We start from the raw sequence: 27,148 nt of genomic DNA on the forward strand, positions 1-27,148 counted from the left end.
TCCGAAGACCTGCAGCAGCACCGCTTCAGGGCGTTCTCTCCCTCCTGTGTGGACTTCCTGTGCAGCTGCTTGAAGTTACAAGGTTGGGAAGGGAGAGAACTGGTGATGCTGCCATCGAGGGAGGGGGTGTCCCAGAGACTACACGCTAACTTCTTAGTCTCGGCAGCGTTTTAAGAACTGTACATTATGCTGATGTATAATGCAATCTGAAGCAGGTAGACGAGGTTTTACAATGTTGTTTTAATTCTTTTAAAATCTATTTATCTTAGGTATTTACGGATATCCCCATTTTTAACATCAAGGGAGAAGAAAAGAGCCAGGGCATTCCCGAAGAATAAAAAGCTTTGCAGCTAAAGCGATCGCTCCTTTACTGCCCCCTGAATTTTTCTGGCCTGACACATGCGGTTGCTGTTGGGCTCAGGCAGTGTGAGTAGAAAGTAATGTCAATTCACAAACTATTTAACTTTTTTTTTTTTAGAGACCAGGCAACGGCTTGTTATGCTTTAGAAATCAACTGTGATGCTGTTTTCTAGACAATGTCTGTCTGACAGCCTCTGTCCAAAAAAGAATTTTCGGTAATATAGCAGAAAATGAAACGGATTACCAATAGTAATAAAGGCAAGACAGTAACAATAATAATAATACAAGTATCCTAGTTTCTCTGCACTGTCCCAGTGACGTTGTGGCCTGGCCTGGATAACTCTTTGTTAGTATAGGACGTTCAGCAGCATTCTCAGTCTCCACCCACCAGATTACAGTAGCCCCTCCCCAGCTCACATGACAAGGGACGATGCCTCTAGTGTTGCCCGGTGTCCCAGGGAGGGGAAGGTGGGCACAAACTCTCACTTGGTTGCGCAACTTGCTTGCTCAAACCTGGTTGAGAACTACTGGTCTACTATCATTAAAGAAAGAAAACAATCATTTTTTTTTCTTAAATAAGGAAGTAACAGTTAAGAATTGTGACAAATTCTGTAACAGATGTTTTGATCTGAACAAGTCAACCCACAATACATATATTCTCCTTCATAGAGAAATTTCTTTATCATAGTATTGAAAATAGATAACCAGACTATTTCATTTGATTTATCAAACCTTCCTAGATTTTTAAACAAAAACAATTCTTACTGGAGGTAGGAAATAGGTAATTGCCAAATATAGGCAAAGCTATTAAATCTTTATGGTATCAATCTTTCAGAGCTTGAGATTTTTATACATTTCCCTCCCTATTACCTGATCCCTTGCTCCAAACATACTTGTCTGTGGAATCCCTACCTCTGATGTACCTAGCAGGCCCAAGAATTAAAAGGAAAAAGCATCCTCGCCAATCTAGAATGTTAATACCTGAGATGTTGGGGAAACTTCTACTAGAAGGACCCCAGTATCCAAGAGATCACAAAGGGGTTTTAAAAGAAATCCAAATATTTTCTTACTCATTTCTTTTCACACAGATTTTAGTTTGTTACAAAATATATTTTAAGAGAAAAGAGTTTTTAGCATAAAAGAAAATTATAGAAATAAATTTGCACCATTGGGAAAAATGTGAGTAAGCAAGTGCCTATTCCTGGGAGGTTAAAAAAAGTTTGTTTCCTTAAAAACCAGACCAAAAAAATCTCAGAACACCTTTCTCTCCTTTTTTTTTTTCTTGTTTCTGGCACCTGGAGATCAACTTCGCCTTCCTCAGCATTTCCCTCAGCCTAGTTCAGGACTTCACTATCTTTTATCAGAGCTATTTCAACAACTTTCTATCTGATTTCTCTCACCTTCCTCTCATCCTTCATTCCAAACCAGTGGGGAGGCTGGGATAGAGGTGGGGAAGTGTGGCATCTCATATTAACTTTTTAAAAGGAAGGTTATGTGAGGGACCACTCCCTCCCCAAGGTCCAGAAATTACAGTCATCCTAGAATTCAAATTCCTTCACTTCTGTTCCAAGTTAGGTTTTCAGCCTTATTTCCCAAGTACTCCTTCATCTTCTAACAAATAATTTAAATTATCTTCACTATTGCCCACAATCCAAACCTTTGTTCAATCAAGCAGGTACTTTGTCTAGAATGCGCTTTCCTCCCATGTTCACTGGAAGGCCCTCACCTCCCACTCCCAGGCAGAACTGACGTCTCCTTACCAGCACTTCCAAGGCATCTGCTTGTGCCTCCAAGAGAGCATGCAGCCGCTGCTCATACTAGCCAGGCAGGGGCTTAGAGCTGTTACCTGCCTGCTCCACGGGAATGAGAAACCAGACCTCTTCTCCATAAACCTACTCAAAAGGGTTTGTCCTTTAAAGGTCAGTCCACTTCAGTTTGGTCAAAAATATTTACTGAGCCCTTCTACAATGCAAGCATGAGCTAGCTTCTATGAGAGACAAGGACTGCCCTCAAGGAGCCTTTAGTGGAGAGAAGAGTAAGAGCAAGACTTAAACACTCTTGGGCACAAAGTGTTATAGATTCCAAAGCGGAAGAATGAAAAGGGACCTGATCTATACACATGGTGTGGAAAATTAGGAGAAGCTTCTCAAGGAAGGTGGGATTTGAGGCAGGACTTCACAGCCAGGTGGTGATTCTCAGGTGTGAGCCCTCCAAGTACTAGAAACAGGGAGGACTGGTTGGGGGGCTGAGGAGCAACGAAGAGCCCAGTGGGGGCGGGCTGGCACCCAGCAGGGTGTCTACCGTAGAGTAGTCCTCTTAGTTCAATGGAGAGACCCAGGCTGCCAGGCCTCAGAAGGGCCCTGTGTGAGACAAGGGTCTGCAGTCACACGAGGGCACCTCTGAAAAGTTGAGGTCAGTGTCAAATGACAGAGCCATAGTTGAGAAAAACTGACCTGACAACAGCACAGAATATTGACTGGAAGGGAAAAGGAGGCACTTGGGCTTTTGGAGCAAGTGAGACTCAGTGAGAAGAGTTGGAAGGGGGACCGGCTGTGCCAGGGACTGTGGAGACAGCCTCCATGAGACTTGGTGCACAATTATTGTGGGGTCATCGGGTGGACAGAAGACTAAAATTCCCACCCAAAGTGACCAGCTTCTTCACTAGAAGGAAGCCAAGATGATGAAATGGTGTAAAGGCTGTAAGGGAAAACGTAACTGGGTGTTAAACTCATGAACATACAAAAGACGCGAAGGGAGAAATGGAATATTTTAAATGTTTATGTGCTCACTGTATTTCATTTACCTACAATGTTTTCAACGACAAGAAAATGAAAGCTCTGTGTTTATTTTGCTTGTCTCACCCTCATACGGTGGCTTGACTCACTCTTAGGGACAAACCCCATTATGTTCTATTAACCACTTCCAACAAGCCGGAGGCCCTGGTGGTGTACACCTGACTAAAAATGCCACCCATGAAGCATGTGAATCATCGCTCCTCTTGCCCTAAATGTCAGAGTTTGCATGGTACACACGCTTCGTTGTTTTGCTGGTATGAGTACACCCGGCAACTACATAGACGGGTAAGTGGTTTAACAGAAGGCCAGCACACAATTTAACTGGAGAATGAGTCACAAAGGTAAGTGGTTCCAATTCTTAGAAACGGAGTGGAGTGACTTGAGGAAGTTTTACCAGCATAGCAATCAGTTTCGGGAGGCATTATTAAGTCTGTTTTTGGCAGAGGAAAAAAAAAAAAACTCAAAGCAATTCCTAAATGCTGAAAGGGAACCTTTTAAAAGGTCACACTACTTCTTAGCGGTACAAATTCAAAATGGAAATCGAATTATGAAGTAAGGCGAGCCCATCCCCACCCATGCTATAAACACTCCATTAACAGCGTGGTTTCAGGAAGCTTGTTCAAACTTTCCACCTGATGTTAATCACATTATCTCATAGGTTAAATTAGACTTGAACCAGAGTTATCCCTTTCAAAAACCCACTTTCCATTCAGCACCAACACACAAGCAGAAAAGAAATAGAAAACGGCAGCCCAGGAGTTTTGAACCTCAAACACCATCGCTGTTTTGTGCCAGAGTTTTTGTTTGGTTTTGTTTTCTCGACTGTAGGTTTTCTCTTTGTAGATGATTTGCAAGCATTCTGAGAATAAACAAGGTAAAATGTGAAGATGGCAATCGAGGGATTCTCAAATTTGTTATTCAAGTTACTTTACTAACGTGTTTAGATCAAGAAATGCCACATAGTATGACACCAAAACACTTTTCACTGTATTTGCTCGTGATCCCCTTTCCATACCTCCCATGACACTCTTACTTCAAGAAGAAACTAATAAAAGAAAATGTCTTTCTCCCCAAATCTTACACATATACACACACATATCTCTTTTCCTCCTTTATGTTTAAATCACTACCACCAACAGGGTCAGCCCTTGGAAGCTAGCCAGAGCTGTGAGTAATCAAGTCTCCCTAGGAAGCCACTAGCTGGATGGTTCCACCGTGCTGTGAAAACAGAATCGCGGCTGTCTGAGCTCACCTTTCATTGGCTGGCTTCCACACACACTGCATGCCGGACCAAAACAACCCAGTGAAAGGAGAACTTTCTTCCACTCTTACAGAAATTACTTAAGATTATAATACAAACAGGATTCAAGGGTGGGGCAGAGTGGTTTTTGTAAGACACTAAGAGTTCTACAATATATCGGTTAATATGTCAACTTTTTCCTTTTTATTACAAAAATTTTCTAACATATAGAAAATTAGCATACTGTGAACACCCATTACCCTTCACTTAGATTTAATAACTTTAACAACTTGTCCTATATTCATCTGTTTTTATGGGTGTTTATAAATTTTAATCACATTTCCTCCTAAATAATTCAGCACATGCCTCTAAAAATAGAAGTTTTCCCTTTATAACTACAATATTAGTATCACATTAACAAAATCAAAATAATTCCCTAATATCATCTCATCATGAATATCACTCAAATTCAAATTTCCTTGGGTGATTTATTCTTAAGCATTTAGAAGTGAGACTAGAAAGCTATACCAAAGGTTAATAACAATCCTTGAGTCATTCTTTTATCAAAGGCAGACACTTACATTATTTCTTTATCTCTGTTTTGAGTTACAATATCAGGTTGAATGCCCAAGTGTGAAAGGCACAGCCACCTAACCTCTGACCACAGCTGCCATGTTATATCAGCTACAGAAATAACATCATTAAGAAGTTGAGTAGGAGTAACAAATGTCCCTCAAGGGAAAAAAAAATGGCAAAGACCATTTCCCAGACACCAACCTATCAGTATTGTATTACTTAATTAGTTTCCCTCTTTTCTCTTTTGAATCACTCTGCCTAAACTAAAAAGATTCTTCTGACTTCATTATTCCTAAAAAATGAATATTAAAAGCCATTCACTCCTATGTCCTATCTCTTGGCTTCTCTTTAAAATATCTTGACAAAATTATTGAGTTGGTCAAAAAGCCCATTTAGTTTTTTGTTTTGAGTGAAGTTAAAGACAATTAAGCACTACTGGAGCCATCGTAAGGGAAAAACTTAAACACATTTTTTGGCCAACCCAATAGCTGATCCTTGCTTGCTGTTTTACTTTCTACTCATTTTTAACCCCCTTTTAAAATCTAACTTCCTTCCTTTTATTCACTTAGGTGCCCTTTTGAAAACCACCAATTCCCTTAGTTACACTTAAAAGACCCCTCCCCAGGCCTCCCTGGGTCCTCCCCAGTCCAGCAGGTGCCCGCACTCTGCCCTTCCCTCCCCGCACCGGGCTGTCCCGAAAACTCTTCCTGTCTTTGCTTTCTTCCTGGTAATTTACTCAGGGGTGGGAATGTCAGCTGCATGCAGATGACTTACAAACATGGAAAAGGTTATGATAAATATATATTTACTTAATTTTCTCCTAAAGCTAGGTGAAAGGAGAGAAAAGTGAAAGCTGAGTCAACTTGCTAATTCTGACAACAGATCTCTCTTCTCTAGGCTGGTTAGAACGCCTTTCATGTGGAAAGTGACTCCAACACTTCCCTGGGAACAAGGTGAGGGGAGCAGGCCTGGAGCCACGTATCCTGGGTTCTAGTCACACCTTTCAGCTGGGTGATATCCAGTACACGTACCTTCTCTAAACCTCAGTCTGTCTTTCTGCAAAGCGCAGATCATCCTAGCACCTGCCTCACGGGGTGGCTGTGAAAGCTACATGCAGACATACAAGTGAAGTGCTGAGTTACCAAAGTGCCTGGAAAATATTAACCACTCAATTAATTTTAGTTACTGCTAATGTGACCTAAAGATTCAGTTATGAAAAATGGTTATTTCGTAGACATCTAATATTTATTACTGGCAAAACTGGCTGGGATAATGTTCCTTAGAATACGATATTTGCCTTGGCTGGTGCGGCTCAGTGGATTGAACGCTGGCCTGGGAACTAAAAGGTTGCCAGTCGATTCCCTGTCAGGGAACATGCCTGGGTTGTGGGCCGGGTCCCCAGTTGGGGGTGTGCAAGAGGCAACTGATGGATGCTTCTCTTGCACGTTGATGTTTCTCTCACACATCAAGGTTTCTCTCCCTGTCTTTCTTCCTCCTTTCCCCTCTCTCTGAACATAAATAAATAGAATCATAAAAAAGAAGATACTATATTTGTTGTTTAGGACTACTTCAAAGAAAGTTCGTTTATTGTCCCTTTATCACCTGAGCTTTATCCCACGGAATAGAGATAGCACACACAGTGTTCACCACTAGTAGCTACTTTTGTGAACGGATGACTCATGCTAATTAAACTCACAACCCAAGAGAATACAATTAGCTTGTTTCCACAATTCCTTTTGTTCAGTAATTACAATTCCAGGTTATGTTAGATACCACATTAGTATAATTTTGCCTGAGAGACAGACACTGCACATGTACGCGTCCGTTCTTCTAAGAGCAGGCACTGCAGATCCAAATGCAGGTGCTTGCTGAGTAAGCCTTGCAGACTTCCTAAGCAGTTCTTCCCACCCTTGTGCTCCAAGTGTCACTTCTTTCCGTACATATTGTAGTGAGAAGGGAAGCACTGAGATCATCTTAGCTTGTTATAGAGTCACCAGATTTGCAGGAGGATGAGAATGTAAAAACAGAAGTGGCTGGGGTTTATCTCAGATGCTTCTGTTCCAGTAGCAATCTGTTCGTCCACGATGACAGCACACGTTCCAGTGAGTGACATGAATTTCCACACACTCAGTCAGGGTCCCAGTGCTTCCCAAACTGATGGGCCTCGGGGACACAGGCACCTCCCATCTCCTCCGTGTGTCTCTCCAGAGAGGTCTGGGGGTTGGTTTTCATGAGCGAGGTGATCACGAGGAGGTAACGTTTATTTCGTACTCATCACGTGCCAGGCATGGTGTTGAGTCATTGACACCACTCACATCCCAGAGAATCTTCACGACATATTAAAGGCAAATCTCTATTTTATAGACTGGAAACTTAGAGCTTAGAAGGGCATATAAAATTCCAGAGGCAATGGCATATCCAGGTTTTTGTGGGGCCCGAGCTTTATATTAGTTTATGAAGGAGAAAACAAAATCAAGTCATGCATTTTAAACTACATTTAAGGCCCTAGAAGGGGCGAGCATTAACGAGGGCCCTGGCACAGGAGCTTTAGCGGTAACCAGCTTGGGTAGCTTGACTGACCACTCACAGCTGCAGAGGTGAAAGGAATCTGATGAATTGAAACATGAATTGCAAAATGACAATCACGCACCTTTAGAAACTCTTGCTATAATTCAGTTGCACTAGGTTTAACGAAATTTGTTGAAACAGATTTTGTTGTTGTTTAACAAGTCAGGATAAATGGAGGGAGGAGCAGGGCGAGTTGACTGTCTGATCCGGTGCCCGACAGTGATTTAGACAGTCGGAGGCAGCAGAATGCAGACGAATTCTGATCTCTGTACTGTACATTTCTTAGGAAACATATGCCTTCTGGGGGAGCACCAAGAAGTTAGAAAGTTTACCTAAAATTTATCTGAGATGCCTTTTGAATAAACTTGTCTGAAAGCAGCAATCACTTTTCTAAACACTATGCCAATTTTTCTTGAGTGGTTTCTCCACTGTTAGCAAAATATGTGATGCTGACTGAACACATTCTCTCTGTCAGAATCAACTGCTTATTATACTATGAAAACTCTTTTTATCCAAAATGAAAAACTTCTTTTGCCAGAATGGGGGGTGTCTTTGCTTTTTTCCCAAAGCACATCTAATAATTTCAGAATTCAGAATAAGGTGCAATTCAGAGTGCAGTTCTGATAAAAACTTCAAGTCATAGTTACCTTTTCTCAAAGTTTTATGACATTATTTATTTTCACGTGAAAATTTCTGATAAAGAATATGGGAAAGCACTCTGAATTGGCAGTTCCTAAAAATGGTGAGTTTTACTACTTTGCAGCGTATGTGTGAAGAGAGCTGCCTATGGCTGCCCAGGCTGGGCGCTACATGGTACCAAGGACCATAATTTACAGGGACCACAAAGTGAGGAGTGTGGCCTGGAACAGGACACAGCCGCGGTCCAGACTGGAACAGTATACTGACCAAAAACAATGGTTGCTACCTATTTCAGAAAATAAGGACAGGCTTGACAAAAATGAAAGAGGCATATCACAGAGATACATGAGCCAGTGTGCACCCAAAGGGTTAAATTTGGGATAAATTGAGCATCAAAATAAACAAGGACAGGAATATATTATAACCCACAGAGTATAAAATCCATAATTCCATGCTGATAATAAATGAATACATAAATGGAAAAGAAGATCTCTTTCTAATAGTAGAACGACAACTGACAAATGTAAGAAGGAATGATGGCATTAAGTTAGAAATGCACCGTTTTCTCAGCTTCATTGTAAAAACTGAATCAGACAGAAAACATCAACAGCGGCTCAAGGGGTAAAGGAGGTGAGTTAGAGAAGGAACAGGACACACACTTACAGAATCTCAAAGTTCTAGTAATCACAAAGTCAATGCTAACAATACAGCAAAGAAATCTAACAACAGCTTAACCAAGGGATGAAATTAATGTCACCAATAAGGGGCCAAGGGCCATCCCATGCCCCCAGATGTGACTGCCTGAGAAGGAGCCATCGTGTATACAGCACTCCAACCAAAAAGGCATAACCTAAATCTATCTCGAGGAGACTGGGAAACCCAAACTGAAGGCTATTCTGTTAAAGAACTTGCCGATGTTCTTCAAAAACGTCATGAAACACAAGGAAGGCTATTCCACTGAAAGGAGACTAACGGACAAGAGAGTGAAATACAGGCAGTGGCCCTAGACTGGGTGGTCCTGGAGGGAAGAAATGCGATACAGGTCATTACCGGGACATTGGACAAAACTGGAACGTGGACTGAAGATTAAAGTATTAAATGCCCTGAACTCGCTAATAGCACTGGGGTTACATTAGAGGCTATCCTTCTTCTTAGGAAATACACAGAGAAGTATTAGGGGATATATGCTGCCCACGCTCAAATGATTCAGAAAAAGTAAGAGTGATGTGTGAATGCGTGTGTGTAGAGAGAGAGAAAGGGAGGATGGGAAGAAAAGAATAAGACAAACACAGAAAAATGATGTTAAAAATGTGTAAAACTAAATCAGTGGTATAAAGGAATAAATTCTTCTATTGCAACTTCAAAATAAAATGGTATAAAAACAAAACCAGCAGCCAAGACAATTTTGAGGGATATCAGTGTTCAGCTTGCTTTAATGAGCAGAAAAGTAATTCAACTTGTAAGTGATGCAAAATAGAAATAAATTTTGTTGCTATCATTATCATAATCATCACCGTGAACATTTATGGAGCACTTATCAAGTGATAAGTACTCTGAAAGGTGTTTCACTTGCATTACCTCTTTTAGTCTTCACGACTACCCTAAGGGAAAGGCACTCGAGTTATCCCCACTTTATAGATGAAGTAATGGAAGTTTAGAGAGGTTTAGTAACTTGCCCAAAGTAATACAGAGAGTAATTGGCAGAACTAGAAATCCAACTTGGTTGATTACAAGCTGGTGGGACTTATTACTATGTTAAACTTATTTTTTAATTATTTATTAATTTTCCTCAAAGAAAGATAAATCTCAACCTAAATGAAATTCTGACCGATTAGTAAAATATGCTTGGATGAAGATTTCTTCTAATTATAATTACAGAACTAAATAAATCAGACATGAATGGTATTTTTGCTCTCCATAATTTACTTTATGCTCTCTTCCAAGAGCTGAACTTGGTAATACACAAATTCTTTGAAACAATATACCCCACTATGTCCTTTGAAATGATCTTATCAAATGTCTCAAAAATCATTTGGTCCTTGCTATGGAATGAATGTTTGTGTCCTTCTAAAATGAGATGCTGAAGCCTAAATCTCCAATGTGAGGGCTTTGGGAGGCAGAGCCTTTGGAAGGTGATTAGGTCACGAGGGTGGAACTCTCGAGAATGGGAACAATGCCCTTATAAGAAGAGACACAAGAACATGATTACTCCCTCTCCACCCTGTGCGGGCACAATGAGAAAACGACTGTCTGCAAACCAGGAAGTGGGCCCTCAGCAGATACCAGATCTGTCAGTGCCTTGATCTTGGACTTCCCAGACTCCAGAACTGTGAGAAATAAATTTCTATTGTTTATGGTCCATCCAGTCTACGGTATTTTGTTACAGTACCATAGACTGAACAAATACAGTTTTATTTCAAGTTTTCTTCCTTTAAACACGTTTTCTCTCTTTTCATGAAAAGTGGTGGATCTTACTGTTTGTATCCTTTTAGTCTTGACACTTCGATTTTACATAACAAATGTTATCACTTGCAACACACTGCCTGCTTTCTCAATTCAGTGTACTATTATCTTCATTGCAAATAAAGAGTAAGCTGCTAAACATACCATAGCTTTCTTCCCAGTGGAAGTTGAATGACTATTAATCAAAAAAAGTTCAAAACAATAAAACATTTGAAAATACTTGCAGGTGTTTGGTGAAATCTTATCACCTGACACAGTGAATGTCCATTCCAGAACAAAGGATCCCCAACCGAGGCTGCATAATTTTACCACAGGAGGAGCCCAGCCCTACTCAAGACCAATGAAACCAGAATCTTGGAGACGGGACATGGGCACCGGTCATTTTAAGCTTGCTGATGACTCCAATGTGTAGCCAAGTGTGAGGTTGCTAGATCAAGCATCTACAGCCATAGAGCATCGTATCTTTTGTGTACAGAGCCAAAGGATTCACAAAAACTTGTTAGAATTGGTCTCACTAGTTAAGGAATGTACGGGCCAACTGGTGAGTGAAGATACGTGTGTGTGCAGGAAACAGGAACTGAATGACGACTGAGGACATGAGCCAAATGAACGTGATACACATCAGGGACTACGTGGGGACAGTGGGTGACTCCTGCACCCTCTGGGCACAATGACAGGTTCTGATATGAGCAAAGCTGAGGAAGGCAACCTTGGCCAGGAAATGGTGTCAATGGAAAAGTATCCTGTAGTCCAGGAAACAGTGAGGTGACTAGCGTAGAGTGGGCGGTTCACTCTTCAGAGGAGAAAAGGTAAGTGTGAAGAAGTGGACCAGAACCAGCAGCTGGAGGGCCTTGAGCAGCAAGTCAGAAAGTCCGATAGTGGTTTGGAGATTTGCAGAAATGATCGAAAGGAAGCTCTCCTTTGGGAGGACTGATATGACAGAACTATTCACGTGGGTTTGGGAGAAAAACTAAAACTCTATCTACTAAGAGAGAAAAACACAACAGATTAGGTCAAGTTCCATGGGGATGAAGTATAATCTTATACCTTCCTTTTCAGTTGTCCACAAAAGATAGGAACCAGATATTTGGGGCTGCTAAAAACAGCATGGATCTCACCTGCTGTGGGATCTACCACAGCAGAGGTTGATGGCCCGGAGGCCCTGACTCATCCTCTTCCCCTCTGGCCTGGATTGAAGCCTCACAGTAGTAATACTTTCTGCAACTGTGAGTCTCTCCTTTTCCTATAAAAGGCTACTCCTTTGGCTAAGAAATGTAATTCTAGAGGACAAAGTTTTAGGTAAGACAAATGCTTTCTTATAATTTTTTTTTTCCTTTTGGAATAAAAAGGGGTTTTGAGAAGCTGGATGATTCCAGGTCATACTGGAAATTGAAGACTTTTAGGAAGAAAAAAGGGGACCAAAACATTCATTCATTCAATAAATATTTATTGAACACGTATTAACACTATTTACTGCTGTTCTAGACATTGGGAAGAAATACAGCAAGGTCCCTTTTCCAAGTAGAAAACTCTGTGGGTACTGTAGAGGTATCACTCAAACATAATAGCAGTGTAAGGCTACACAATTCTTAGCGAACTGACTAAAGTGTCCTGCTACAGAGCTTAAAAAATTGAATAGGCAAGAAAAGGTCAGGATCCTTTATATAATAAACTATAAGCACCACAGAAAGTATAGGGTAACAAAGCATTTATATAAGTATAATCAAGCCACTAGATGTATCCTAACTTCCAAAGCAGTATTAGCGCATACATGTGCTCGATACAAATTGAATGGCGTTGTTGAGCAGAATGGAGTCCAAGGCGAGGTGAGAAGGCAGCTATTATTCTGATTTAACAAAAGCAGTGAGGTCATCTCAGCTGTCTGTGTTCTAAACGCCATGTTTGCAAAGAAGGGCATGTCTAGGTATCTGAACCTCCGATCCAAATGCTTTCAAAACCAGACAAGTGCTTGTTTGTGAAACAGTGTCTTATGAAACCCTGCCATCAAGTCATTCACAAAAGCAATGTTCAAGTGTGCCCAGGGTAATTCAGAGACTTCGAAGCGCAGAGGTTTGCTACACGTACCGACGAGGGTCATTCCAAGATTGTGGAGAACATGTTTGTGTTCGTAAAATTTTCATTTTATAAATATCTAATAAGAATCCATGTTTAACCACATGCATTAGTTAGAAATACCTACGACAAAATGAATCTCAGCTTTCAATGACTGATCAAACAACCACACAGAAGTGTTTGATTCTTCTTTTTCTGTGTAATTATTCTCCCTAGTTTATAGACAATTCCTATTTTCTCGCTGTGGAGAAAAAAATCAGCTTACTCAAGTTCCCTTCCCCTCCCCCCTCTTGCCCCACGAGAGGAGCCTCACCTGCGTAGTGGACTGGAATCTCTATCTTCGGCCCGATGACGTAGTGGCCCTCCTCCAGGCTGTGGGCGGTGATGGTGGTCCACTGCCGGCAGGAGTGAATCAGAAGGTAGTCGTTTTCCCGCAGCCCTTCTATGCATTCTCCTGGAAAATACAATTTTACACGAGAAACTCAGAACTAGTATATGCTTACTCCGCACTCTGAAATAAAATTTCATTAGGTAAGACTTCACTAGTGCGGAAGTTAATGGTTCATCCCAAAAGAAGATAAAGTTCGCTTGTGAATTAGCAATAAAAAAAGCATCCCATGCCAAGTTGACAACTTCATTCAAGATCCCTTAGAAATGATTCTTAATTATTTAAAAAGAGATTTTCAAATACTTCATTTGTCTAAATAATTATATTTCAATGATTATAAAACAAATATTAAGTGCTTACAGTAGATAAGCATATGTTATTTCATGTAATAGAGCAACGTTATGAGGAAGGTATTATCCCTTCTTTACTAGTGGAAGAAAATCAGTGTTCAGAATGGTAAATAACATGTCTGAGCCCACAGATCGAATACGCGTTGAAGTGATTACAAAGCTTATGCTCTTAAATACTAAAATATAACTATCAAAGATAAATAATAAACTTATCTCTGTTTGAAACAGTACCTGAAAATGCCTACTTCTCCTTTTAAATTTTCCATATTTTGCCAGTTCTCTCTGGCTTCTTACCTAACTTCTCAATCAATTAAAAACAGTGAAGTTTAAAGCATACCAACGAAATTACTTTTCATTTTAATAACTTCTGATATACACTTTTAGCATTTGAACTGATGACAAACTATTTCAAAAGAGAAATCCATTTCCTGAAACTTAAAGATGGTTTTCTAGATGCTAAAATGATCCATCCCACTAATCCTGGTTTAGTAAGTTTAAATGCTCAAAGAAAATACCTCAAAAAGGCTAATTTCTTTATATAGAAAACCAGCAACCTACCTTATTTCTGCTGTTTATTATATTGCAATAATTGAAAGAGGTATTGGAGATTTAACTGTATGCTTTGATATGGCATTTATAGATCCCTCAAAGATTCTTAAAAAGTTTCAGTATTTTTTCAATTAAAAAAAAAACAAGCAGAGAAGACTGTAATGATCAACTTGGTTATCACAACCACAAACTATCAAATTTGTTCCCAAACCAATAAGGCTATAATCTTTAATATAGTCTTAATGCAAGAATATGCTACGTTTGTTGCAAGAAATACTAAGAGTTAAAAAGCTTTATTGGGGGGGAAGGGCACAGAAATAGGCTTCGAAGTGGAGACAGCTTTGCAGGAGGGGGAGTGTCCTGTTGGGGAAGGATATATTTTCAAACCGGACTCCCCTGCCCCTCACACTTTGCAAGGGCCAGGTTCATAAAGATACCATCTGGTGAGGCCAGTGGCACTCACCAGCCCTTTGCATTGCTCAAGCATGTCAGGGCAGGAAAGAAAGATCTAGAAGCACTGTCCATAGTGTAGCCTCCTCAAAGCTCCCCAACAAGGGTACAGGGTAAGGGCACAAACACAGCAGTTGAGAGTTACAAGCAGGGACTTCAGAGTCCAGCAGACCTTGTGTAGCTATAGCTCTGCCCCCCAGCACTGTGTGGTCCTGGGCAGGCACCTTCCCTTCACCCAGGAGATGCAGCAATAACAGTACCTGCTTCACAGAGTGGTTGTAAAACTAATTGCTGTCAGTGATGGGAACTGTGGAGCATCAGCTCTGTCATATCATGTTAGGAGTGATTAGGAAACATTAGTTATTTATTTATTATAGATTTTTTTGCCCCCTAAAATTACACTGGAATTTAGGTCATATTATCCTTTTACAGGTGAGGAAATGATCTTCAGAGCAGGCGACCAACTTGCCCAGAGCTACACAGCTAGTAAATGGCAGAAACTGACATCAGGATCTCTCTCCCTATGTCTACATCTCTCTCCTGCTCCTCCAACCCCACACCGTTGGCTTGAAAACCATCAACGGCAGCCCTGGCAGATGTGGCTCAGTTGGCTGGGCGTTGTCCTGCACACCAAAAGGTTGTGGTGTCCTAGTTCTATTTCTGGTCAGGGCACATGCCTGTTGCAGGTTCCGATCCCAGGTGGGGAGCGTGCAAGAGGCAACTGATCAGTGTTCCTCTTTCACATTGATATTTATCTTGCTCTCTTTCTCCCTCCCTTCCCCACTCTCTAGAATCAATAAAAGAAAAAAAAGTTAAAAAAAAAAAAAAAGAAAGCCATTGACAATAATCCAAGAAACAGGGAGAAAGTGCCCTTTGCCTTCAAGCCTCACTAGTTCACTGGCAAGCACTGTTCCCAATGCTTGGGACACACATCAGGAAACAAAACTAAAGATCCCTGTCCCAGGACACTCGCTATCCAATGCAAAGGGGACAGTACCATTACCAAGAATGGTCAAATACGAATTAATTAGAAAGTGAAAGGTGCTTTGGGTAAAGGGTGAGAGGATCAGAAGAAAAGAGAGAAGTTTGCAAGTCTGTCATTTTATTTACTTATTTTGTCTTTAAAAAATAGTTTTGAAATATAATAATAAATAAATGTAGATATTTAATGTGTATAATTTGATGATCAACAAACACATATTGAGTATCTTGTATGCACAAACTGATGGGGTAATGGGAAAAAATATGATGACTTGGTCTCTGCATTCAAGTCAACATTCTTGTCAGGGAGATGCACTCATATGTAATTTCATAGATGGTAGGTAGGATGCGATGAGCCCTGTGCCAGAGGAAGAAGAAGTTTAGAGTGGAGATGAGGACTTCAGCAGAGAAGATCAAGAAAACATTAACAGGAATATAAAGCATCAGGGCTTATCCTTTTGGGTGGATGAGAGGGTCTTAGATGAGAGGGAGGCAATGGGGAGCCACTGAAGAGTTTGGGATAAGAGAATGGCCAAAACACTACTTTGAGAAAATTAATCTGGTGGTGCTATAAAAGATGAATGGGAAAGGAGAAACCAGAGCTATGCAGTTCATGCAGGAAACTCAGAGAGAAAACACACTACCATTCAGGGAAAAAAGAAAAATGTCATTTTCTGCAACTAGGCTGTTATATCATAAAAACTGTTTTAATTTTATTCCACAGTGGGCTCTAAAGAGGCAGCTAAGAAACAATTGCAGTCAAGTTAATCAAAATGAAAATTTAATGTTAAGTCCTACTGCTAGCTGATGTAGTAAACTCTATCAAGAGGATTCAGAATGATTTTCAAAGCTATAAAGTAGTAAGAAATCAAGGCCTATTTTTGAGCTTATGTCTGTTTTACTTTTTTAAACAGTGGAACCATGTGCCTGCTTTAGGCAAAAGAAGTTTCACAAAAATTGTCTAGAAATAAAACTTAATATAATCACTTAAAATATCCTAGGGTAGGCAACTAATAGAGAAATTACATTAAATGAACTCATAAAGTAAACAATTCTTCTGTGATATAATTATCTTGTTGCTTGACTGCTATGTATAACATACTAACTTATATATTTAGTTCAGTCATGTCATAATAACAGAAGTCTGGTAGACTTCTAACGGACTGAAAGAATTAAGTGTTAAATTCCAAAACATGGTAATGTCGTCCTGAAATTTCCCCACATCAAGCATGATTCTGGGATATACTTTAACTTGTCTAGTATGAACTTGACCTCTTCAACATTAAGTTTTATATACCTGTTAACATTTTTTAATGCTACTAGAACACTTAAAATCTATGAATCCTTGAAAGTAAGTCTGCTTAAAGAAAGAAGACTCGATCTCAAATTTTTTAATAAATATTTACCACCTGGACATACACAGATTCTGTTTGTTTCGCTGCTGGGCCTGATTATTCTCCTTATTCCCTTTTCTGGTCTCTCCCTGTTACTCTCTCTCAATTTTCCCCCCTTTACATTAGCTGTGACTCTAGGAGGTAATCAAAGTTCCACCCTTAGTCTCTATACTTATTCTCTCCCCTTTATAATCTTATATGCCTCCCAAGGATTCAATTAGTTATAGAGAGCACTCAGGGCCCCGTGACCTGGTTCCAAAGGGTCTATGACCCCATGTCCCCACATCACACATTAGAGCCCAAAGAACATGTTTTGCTCTCACACATTTGTGCCCTCCCCTCACTCTCTTTGATTGGCCGAAGCCTTTATCTCCCAACCCCAATTCATCCAGTCTTGAAAGAACTCAAATGTCATCTTCATGCATGTCTTCTTGATAAGATCCTTAACATTTTAAATTTAAAGGGCATTGATTCTGTAACTTTATGTCCTGTGATAAATTTATAAATTTCTTTTAGAGCTCTGAGGAGCATAAGGAACTTAGACTTTTTAATGTTTACATATATTTAAATAACATTATAATAAAAACAACACTGTGAAAATTACATGCAATTTTTTCCCTTTTAAAAAACTTTCCTTGTCTATATACTCATCAAGTTTGAGAAACATGGCTCTTGAGGTTAAGGAACCAAGATATTCAAGGTCATAAATGTTGTCGGATGAACTTGCTCTTCCTACCAACAAGCACAGCAATGTAAGGAAACAGCCTGGAGTCACTGCCGCCTCATGGTTTCGCTTTAATGTTCTAATATAATAATTTATCTTTATTTAGAATATTTCCCCCTGGACATCGAATCTTATGTTTTTTTATGCTAAACTGCTTTAGCTTTGTCTGAGCTATACATTCATCACAGTTGAACGAATGAGTGAGCGCACAACTGTAGTGGCTTTCATATGAACTGCTCAGAAGCTGTCTGAATCAGTCCATGGGTTATGATTTTTGGCACTAATAAATTTAAATGTTTTTGGTTTTCCATATTTATTTATCCTTGTTCTTGGGGTTGTATTTCACACCAAAGTAACAAGCTCAGTCAATTTGGGGCGTATCTCTGGAGGTGTGCGCTTTTAATCTTTTCAACTCTTAGAATACCTGAATTTCCACTTTGCATAGCAAATATATAATTTTATCATGCCAATTAATTTTTTTAAAGTATGCTTTGATCCCCAATTTGTTTGGTTTCTTCTCAGCATATTGGTAGGACCCTGTCTATGATGGATATTCACATATTTGTTGACTGGTTAATAAAGCCCCATGGAAATAATTTGATTTGTTAATACATGTGTAATGAGAATCAGATTTACTGATTATGATATTGTTTTTAACTGTTATTCACATAAATTGTTCCTTGGGTCATAACTAAATCTATCAACAATGGGTAAACCAATAGTTTCTGTGATATGCGTTCTCCTTACTACAAATCTAATTTAACAGTTGTGCATTGTTTTATTTTACAAACGCTGAAAGCTGGTCAAATGATAACATTTTACCTGTGCTTCCTTACTGTTAGTAAATAGGGCTGCCTAATTTTAGTTATGTGTTTACTTGATCTTACAATCCTTTCCATGTAGACAGGAATCCTAGTGAGTTTAATACTCAAACCACTGCATTTCTCTTACAACTTAAACATTTTAAAAAAGACCTTCAGTGGCAGGGCTGACTACCAGATAAGATTCCTTTTCTCTCCGACTTCCCGTACAGTTCAATGGTGCCATCCCACCGAGTTCTAACCAAGGGTGTGTGAGCAGAAATGATATTTCCCACTTCCTATCCTGGTCTTGCCCATGAAAACTGCCCACAAACCATCCTCTGTGCTCTCTCCTCAGCCAAGGGCCGAATATTGATTCCCAGGAAGACCTTGGAACAAGCCGAAGATAGCACAGCTGCCAGCAGTCTGGGTTCCTTAATTAATACATAGTGGAACAAACTGCCCGCCTGTGCCCTGACCACACACCAGGCTGTGATGTGAGAAGTGCACTTTGTGACATTATGCCAATGGTGTGTTGCAGTTTCCCTTTTTGGTTTCGGTAGTTAGACTACCTTAACAGAAACATCTCTGTGCACAGCCTTCAACACCAGCCATGTCTCCTAATTATAATAATCAGAGAGTTCTGTCACAGAGGTTATTCTTTCTAAGTACTCTTCGTAAATACAAACTTACCTTGAACTTATGAAGGTAGATAGAACTAAAAATTCTTCTCATTCTTTTAGTTACATTTTATCCCATAAACTGACAGATATAATTAAATGTTACTTAGCATTCTCAAACATTTTCACATTTTCAGTGAATGAGGTCCTAGTTGTTTTAATGTCTCCCAAACAAGCAAGAAATATTTACTGGGAGAACAGAACATTGCACCATGATAACATTTCCTTGTCCCAAAGAACTGCAATCCAAATGACGCGGTGAGTAAAGAAAGGTTATGTAAGGAGAAGGAGGTAAAGGAGATGAACAGATAAAGTCATAGCAAATGGAACAATCATGAAATCATGAAATTAAAATATTGTCTGCAGTGAAAAAGCAATAAGGTGCTCCAAACAGGAAGCATTAGCAGGGGAGGAAAATCCTGAAAGAAACAATTAATTAGCAACTAACTAATTAAAATAGGGAGAAATTATAAAGTGTTCAGGAAGAATATGATTACAGGAAATCATTAAAGTGCTGGTAATAATTTTGAATTCAGTGAAAAAAAATTATTTCATGGGAAAAAAAGCTCTAGGAATAGGAAAAGAAGTTGCTTTTAGCCTAATGGTTGAGGTATTGTAAGAAAGTGTAGGACTAAAGAGGGTCAGAAATGAGTAGCAATCAAATGAAGGTATCTGAAGACACGGTGACAAGAGCTTCTCAGAAAGCACAGAAGGGGGGAAAAGATAAAGTTCTGGCACAGATGCCAGACATGCAAAGGGAAGTGAGTGTCCTCAATCTGGGAGACGCAATGAGTAATTTTGGCATCCTACAACTCACCTGTAACATCCCCCTATTTCAAATGTTGCACAATAAAATCCTCCAATGACGTGCACACATCTGCACCTCTCTATTCATCTACTTCCACAGGAGAGTCCATTTCTCGGTGCTGTCATTTTGTGAGCACTAAGACGTATCTAACGGCACAGAGAAGGGGCGGGGGAAGGGCAGAGGGCACTCCAGCCAAGAGCAGCACTGCTTGAGCTCAGCTGTTGTCCAGTTCTGACAATGAGGACATGACTGCTGTCACAGGTCCCCTACCCTTCCTTCAAGGGCTGATCACCCCTGTGTGTGAGGGGAGGGGCCTGCAGCCCTAAGGAAAACACTGGTTCTGACTCCAGTCTGCACGTTCATCGTAATCACAGGGGGACTTGGAAAAGCTCCCATGGGCAGGTGGGGCTAGGGCCCACACCAGACCAGTGAAATGGGAATCTCTGGGAGTGGGACCCAGGTACCCACAAGATCTGAAATTTTCTCCGGTGTCCTAATGTGTAGCCAGGGTTCAGGGTACAACTGAGGCAGTGCAGAGCACGAGCCCTGGAGAGGCTTCGCTCCACCAGGTGACTCAGTTCTCGCATCTGCTATGAGGAGGGAACGAGCTAATATTTAAGCAAGTATTCAACCATCCAAATGCGGGTTAACCCAAAACTCTTATCTGTAATTATGTACAAGGAAAGAGTTCTATTAAATGTGTGACAGAATATTTTTAATGATTTTTGAGTAACATTCTGGTCTCCATGAAGTAAATTTGTAATAATATAGTCTCTACAATCACAAATTAGTCAGGAAGCTTGATGAATGCTGTTTTATGTAAACCTTGTGGAATTATTTTAAAGTAAAAAGTATATATATTATATACCAGACATTGTTTATATTTTACAGCCAGGATCCAGGCTTAGGCCTGGATCCTTAGAGGGTACTTTTAATATAATTGGTTTTTAAAAAACTCAAAAGCAAAAATTCTTTTATTCTGAAACCAATTTATATATTGTGATTGAATCATGCTGGCACTACATTTCTTACTTTATTCCACTATGCCTGTATTTTTTCCCACTCCCCCATTGGTTTGTGCATAAAAGATACTCAGTAAGTGTTGGCCATCAAATTATACACAAAAAATACCTACTCTTGCTATTACTATAGCTCAAAGCTGTTTTTTAAAGGCAAAATAAGTAAATAAATGTTTGCTGGATAAAATGACAAACTTGTGAACTTCTCTCTTTTCTTCTGATCCTCTCACCCTTTACCCAAAGCACCTTTCGCTTTCTAATTAATTCGTATTTGACCATTCTTGGTAATGGTACTGTCTCCTTCCCACTGGAGAGCAAGCGTCCTGGGACAGGGATCTTTAGTTTTGTTTCCTGATGTGTGTTCCAAGCACTGGGAACAGTGCTTGCCAGTGAACTAGTGAGGCTTGAAGGCAAAGGGCGCTTTCTCCCTGTTTCTTGGATTATTGTCAATGGCTTTTTATAATTTTTTAAATTTGTTCTAGAGAGAGGGGATGGAGGGAGAAAGCAGGAGAAACATCGATGTGAGAGAAAAACAAAATAAGTGTGGCTTCGGCTCTAAGTTATTTATGAAACCAAGTTAGGTGTGTGGTCCTAAAGGGGTAATATCAAAAATCCTTATTGTAAAAAATCGTGCGGAATATAGATGAAACAACTTTCCTAGAATTTAACATTAACAGAAGAATTTAGTGTCAGCAATAAGGGCCTCAGAGACATCACGTGGTGAGTACCACGGAAAGGAGAAGTCACTCCACAGCCTGTGGATTATGCATCCGTTTGACCATTACTAAGAATGAGGGCCCAGTAACTGACTCTCATCTCCTCTACTGGCACCTCACTTTGGCCATAAACCTGAAGTGCAGAAATTCTAGTGTAACACACAATTAGGAGCTCCCTGTTTTCTGAAAATGGGTAAGAATGTAAAGGAAGCAACTTAACTCTTTAGAGTAAAATCTATAATAATATGCCGAACGAATCAGAAAGGATATTTTATTTTTTGGAAAATATTCTGATTAAATTAAGCCAAGTATCTGCTGCCAGAGCATGGTGACTAATGTAAGAGTGACTGCCAATCCCTTTCCTGACTAAAAGCATTAGAAGTTTAGAATGGAAGGAAGTATTTAAACCCCCATAACACCTCTCTCTACTTAGAGTGAATAGAAACAAGGAGCCCTTTGTCCCCTCTACTAGATCACCAAGTCTTTAGGCCCAGCATCACCTCTTTTTCTGCTGTCTGCATTCCACCAGATGCTGAGCACAGAGTAGGTGTGCAATAAATGCTTTCTAAACGAGCAATCTGGGGCAGAAATTGGTTGAGTATTCACAAATAAGTTCAAGCATAAATTAGCCACTCTGACCTTATTCAACACTTAAGGCACTCAAGGAAAGCAGAGTATTTAGAAAAAGCTATATATTTTTTTGAGTATGTTCGACTGATTCCTTCCTACCCTCAACAAACACCCACAAATCTACACCAAGTCCCTGTTTTAGATGTACACTCTATTCATAGGGCCCAAGGACTATGATTTTGGGTTCTAAGCAAGTGAAAGAGTTGTGTTTTTATGTTTTATGGTTTACCGTGAAATCCCAACAAGAATAGAACGAAGCAAAGATTAATTTAGACAAAACATTAGTGATAATGAAGTCAAAGAACTTCACGGTGAAATCTAAGCAAAAAGGAATATATGAAACAAAAGACAAGGATGTTTTAAAAAGAGAGATTAGGGATATATTAGTACCTCTTTTCAAATGAATCCTTGGACAAAAGGACTCTATTTCAACAGTAGATGTGCCAGTAATAGATTCTTGTTCTAAGAAACAGAAGTATGCCTGCTTAAGTTAAATCTGAAATTTTATGCTCTGAAATACTGAATTGGACCTAATATTTAAAAGACAAGAATTCTAGGCCAAGTAATCTTTTAAAAAACAGGTGAGTAATTGCAGTATCAGTATTTCTACAAACATTCAAAACACAGCAAGTCTCCTGGCACAGTCCCCAACACATACCATGGAATCACATTACTGGCAGGTGAAGGAAGGAGCAGAGATTTACATGAGAAAAATATGCTTTGGCAATCCAGTAAAAGACAGTTTATACACATTCCCCTCCCAATAAGTCTGATTCATCTGCTGTGTCCTCCAGGGTTGGACAGTGAATGTAAGATGACACATTTGGTCAATGTGATGTGTATACTTATCACAGTGTGTGAGATGTTCACACCATAAAGGCATGCAGAGACCAAGGGCAACTGAGAACCCTCAGGAGCAGGGAGACACCATCTCAGGCTCTTCCAGACAGTAAGGCAGAGGCTAGATCCCAGGCATATTTCCTAGGATCTCCCCCTTCCAGCCCCCAGGTCTCTGCTTCCACTAATTCAGATGAATATATGATGACTCTGCATGTTAGGTAGGAGGCTGAGTGGGATCTCAGAAATAGTCTAGGGTTTGGAGCCAGATTTAGGTTTGAACTGTGGCTCTAATATTTATTAACTATATGCCCATGGACAAAATTAGTTCTTCGAGCCTCAGTGTTTTCACATTTAAAAGGACAGTAATACTAACAGAGTGAAATGCTTGACCTCTCTGACTCCATCTTGTCCAAGCCTGCTATGTTCCCATGGCCTTCACGCTAAAAGCTTCTGCTTCGTCTTGCATATAGACACGGTAATGGTTAGAGGAATTCTGCTTGCAGCTTGAATTTTACAAAGAATAGCCCCTTACCAGAAAACGCCTCTCCCCAGGAAATAAGGGAAGTATGCATGTTTATCAAAGGTCTGCAGGGTACTTGGGACCAGACTCACATCAACCAGTCTCAACAGACTAAGCACAATCTTCCGCCGACGACGCTGGCGCCCAGATGTCCATGCTCATCAAACAGTAAAACTTCCCTTACTCCAACTGCTGACGTTTGGAGTTCTGGCCTTTGGAAGCATCGGGTACACTAACTCTGGACTGGTAACAAGTTGGGGTATTTGAATGAGAATAAGTATGAAGGACTGAAGATAGTACCGTGTTTATAGAAAGCTCATGAAAAATAAGGCTTTAATTTTATTTTCTTCCTCCCTTAGAGACCTTTCCTTTATTAGCCCAGCTCAGGTACACAGTACAGTATTTTCGTCCAATGAGAAGATGCTCTACTAATGTGTAGTGGTTTGTATTGTACACATCACTTCAACTAATAAAATAAAGGGGTGATTTTCCAGGTGTAAATGTCCCGTTAGGCCTAACAATTTTATTTTAGGAAGAAACACCGAACAACAGGTCAAACTTATAGGATTTTTCATTGTCATTTTTAGTTTCAAATTTGATCTGGATTCATTCTTTTGAACTTTATTATGTGGCAAATAAAACAAACAAAATACTAAAAAATATGATTCACAGTTATAGAAGTTACACCAAGAGATATATTCTTAAGAAAAATATTTGAATTATATATTTGACAGGTTTTAGAATTTTCTTACTTTAAGTAAATATTCTGCAAAGCCTTAAATGCAAAATTAGACCAGATTCTAAAAGAAACAAAGGCTCACACATATGCCGATATTGAAATATAATGATGCTTCCAGTATCAACACACAAAACTACTGTTTTAATATTCTCTGTACACATAAAAGAGGGCTAGTGAGAAAAATGCAGATACAAAAGACATCTGAAGATGAATTTTTCCAGGTGGGTGGACCCGAAAGCAGAAGCTAGATAGCACTTTACCTCTCTGACTTCAAAATACATACAATAAACAAGTTCAGCATGAAAGAACATCATACTAAGATATGAGAAATAAAGGGTCAAAAATGTTTTAAAATATCAGATTACCAAATTTTATAGACATCTCTATAAAGACACAGTAGGACTAAAAAGAAGTACAAGGTGTCTCTGATGAATAGGTTGCAACTTCTCAAACAGAAGCGGAAAAGAAAACAACATTCTTCCTTTCTAAAAATGTAAAAAAAAAGCCCCCCAAACAAATAACTAGGACTTTAAAGATACTGATCAAAAAATGTCATCAATTAAATTGGTACTGTGGTTAGTTACATCCCCTACCCAATTATATTCCTTTAGATAAATGTAGGCGCAACGTAACAAGAAAAAAAAAACCACTTTAACATTCGATCCCCTGTAAACAGGGCCATTTCCTAAATGCACAATCTGAGACATGGAATGTTCAACTGGCTTGAGGAGAGGCAAGATGTAGTTTCGAGTGTTCTCAAGTGTATTATGTGCACATACACTTTTAAAAATAAAGTGTCTGTTCGAATGGATCAAAATCATGTTGGCAATTATAGACAAAAGGTCATTATTTGCAAAGTTTAGATTATGTTGAATGTAAGTAACATTTTAAAGGTTTCACAGACATTGACAAATAAGGGATTGCACAGCCTGGCTCAATAAATGAGGGGGCTCCCCCCACCAAAATGTCAATGAGTTTCTATGTGAGTGTAACCGAATGACTCGGAGTGTTCTTTGCTCAGATAGACATTTAGTTGGAATATAGTTAATCATATATAAATACATTTCTTTTTTTCTCAGATGAGGGTAAACCTAAAAGAAATTCACCTGAACAATGTGGAAACATTAAAAATAAATATGGAAAACTTTCTACCCCATCTTATTCTCCCTTCCAACTCAAATAAATAAATAATTTTACAAATTATCCCATAGACCAGTGTCTAGAATGTTATTCCACTAACTCCAAAAAAAAGAGAGCATTTTCTTCCATTTCATTTTTTTCTAGATGTAAGAGAAGTAGTAAATAGGGGGCCTAAATAGAACCAAGGAGACTAAAATAGAACAACAGGCATATATAACAGAACTAACAACCTGTGTTCTTTTCCCCCAAGTGAGACATTAAAGTGAGATACTTCCTCCTCAGTGTGCTTATGGATTTCACTGGTGGGACTGTGAGGTCAACTGCTCCTTGTTGCTGTGTGCATAAACACCTGCCGGACCCCCCACCCCCCACCCACACACCCTTCTGTTGCAGGTCCCAACCCTACCTCTACCATGGGATAACAACACACGGCTCTTCTGCTTGTTTTCTGCACGTGAAATGGAACAACCGACCCACTGCAGTGGATGACGTGATAAACATACTCTGCAGCATGATATAACATTGCCAAGGAGTAGTATATCAGCAAAGTCAAAAGGAACAGAAACCTACATATGCAAATGACTATAATCATGATGATACTTTAACAATATAAACATGGAGGGATTAAGGCTTTCCCTGCCTTCCCCAAGAGGCTGAGACCTATACCAAGCATCACGATAAGATAAAAACAGTAAGATTGGGCTCAGGGTTTTAAAAGAGAAAAGGGGAAAAGAACTTGGAGCCTCCTCAATTCAATGCAATCGTGGTTATTCAGGCAACAGATGGAAAACATTCAGTAAGCTTGAGAGCTGCTAACACTGCAACTCTGAAGACCAGTAACCCATTATTAGCAGAAAGACAGGGAGTGAGAGACACTAACGCCAGGGGATGGAGCTCAAAGGGACCATCCTAGAATCCTACCCCCAGAAAGCAATACGGGAAGGACACCAATTATTCTAGGACAGAGCAGATACAGACTTTGAGTCAAATATTATGGGTAAACTTTGTGCTTATATAGTAACTTTTAAAGCAAGCTGATGTGTAAAAGCAATTAAAACCAATTGGAACTGGAGTTATTAGGACACAAGCATTGTTACATTGCCCAAGGTGAGTGGAAGAGCCACGTGGGAGTGCAACTCTGCTTTATTTTTAACATCTTGAGTAGGCCAAAAGCACATAGTTCACTTAGTCTCTGGAGACAAATAAAATCTTATGATCAGATAAATTTGAGAAATGAATGCAGCCAAAACTTATTAGTCTATAGTTAAGAATAAAGTTTTAGATAATTTCCAACAAATTCACTTGGCTTTTTATAGTCAACTGGATGTAATTATCACAGCTTTAAATAGTTTCAAAATTATTACTCTCTATGTATGATACTTAGGTATCAAGACTTCTTTGCTATGCGCCTTTGTATTTTTCAGCCCTGGAGTAGAGGTGGAAAGAAGAGGGGAGGCATTTTTCTGAGAAGAGAAGAGCCAGTCACCGACACGGGGGAATATGCACTAGCATGTAAACTCCATGCACCTCTACCTCCTGGATGCGTCCTGGGCACTGGCTCCTGCTGAGCCCTCTGCTCCTCAGATTTCACCTTCCTGACCCTAAACTGCCATCCTCGCTGAGATGAAACCCGCCCACTGGCTTATCCATTTAAAGAACCACCAGGAAACCACATACCTTTTGAGAGGTTTGTAAGGAACATTTCC

The 27,148-nt window shown here is 39.7% G+C and overlaps 1 protein-coding gene across 3 annotated transcripts in view; it reads right to left on the bottom strand.

The window, feature by feature from the left end:
* Positions 1-27,148, bottom strand: part of GAREM1 (GRB2 associated regulator of MAPK1 subtype 1) — a 175,977-nt gene that overhangs the window by 102,168 nt on the left and 46,661 nt on the right. For 2 of the 3 annotated variants that reach the window (XM_053913335.1, XM_053913334.1), the window contains exon 2: positions 13,028-13,168. In XM_053913335.1, the coding sequence (XP_053769310.1) occupies positions 13,028-13,168 (141 nt within the window). Of the gene's footprint in view, positions 1-13,027; positions 13,169-27,148 lie in introns of those variants that run through there. The other variant, XM_053913336.1, reaches the window with a different exon arrangement.

The sequence above is a fragment of the Desmodus rotundus genome, chromosome 10 (assembly GCF_022682495.2).
Source record: "Desmodus rotundus isolate HL8 chromosome 10, HLdesRot8A.1, whole genome shotgun sequence".
Classification (NCBI taxonomy): Eukaryota; Metazoa; Chordata; class Mammalia; order Chiroptera; family Phyllostomidae; genus Desmodus; species Desmodus rotundus.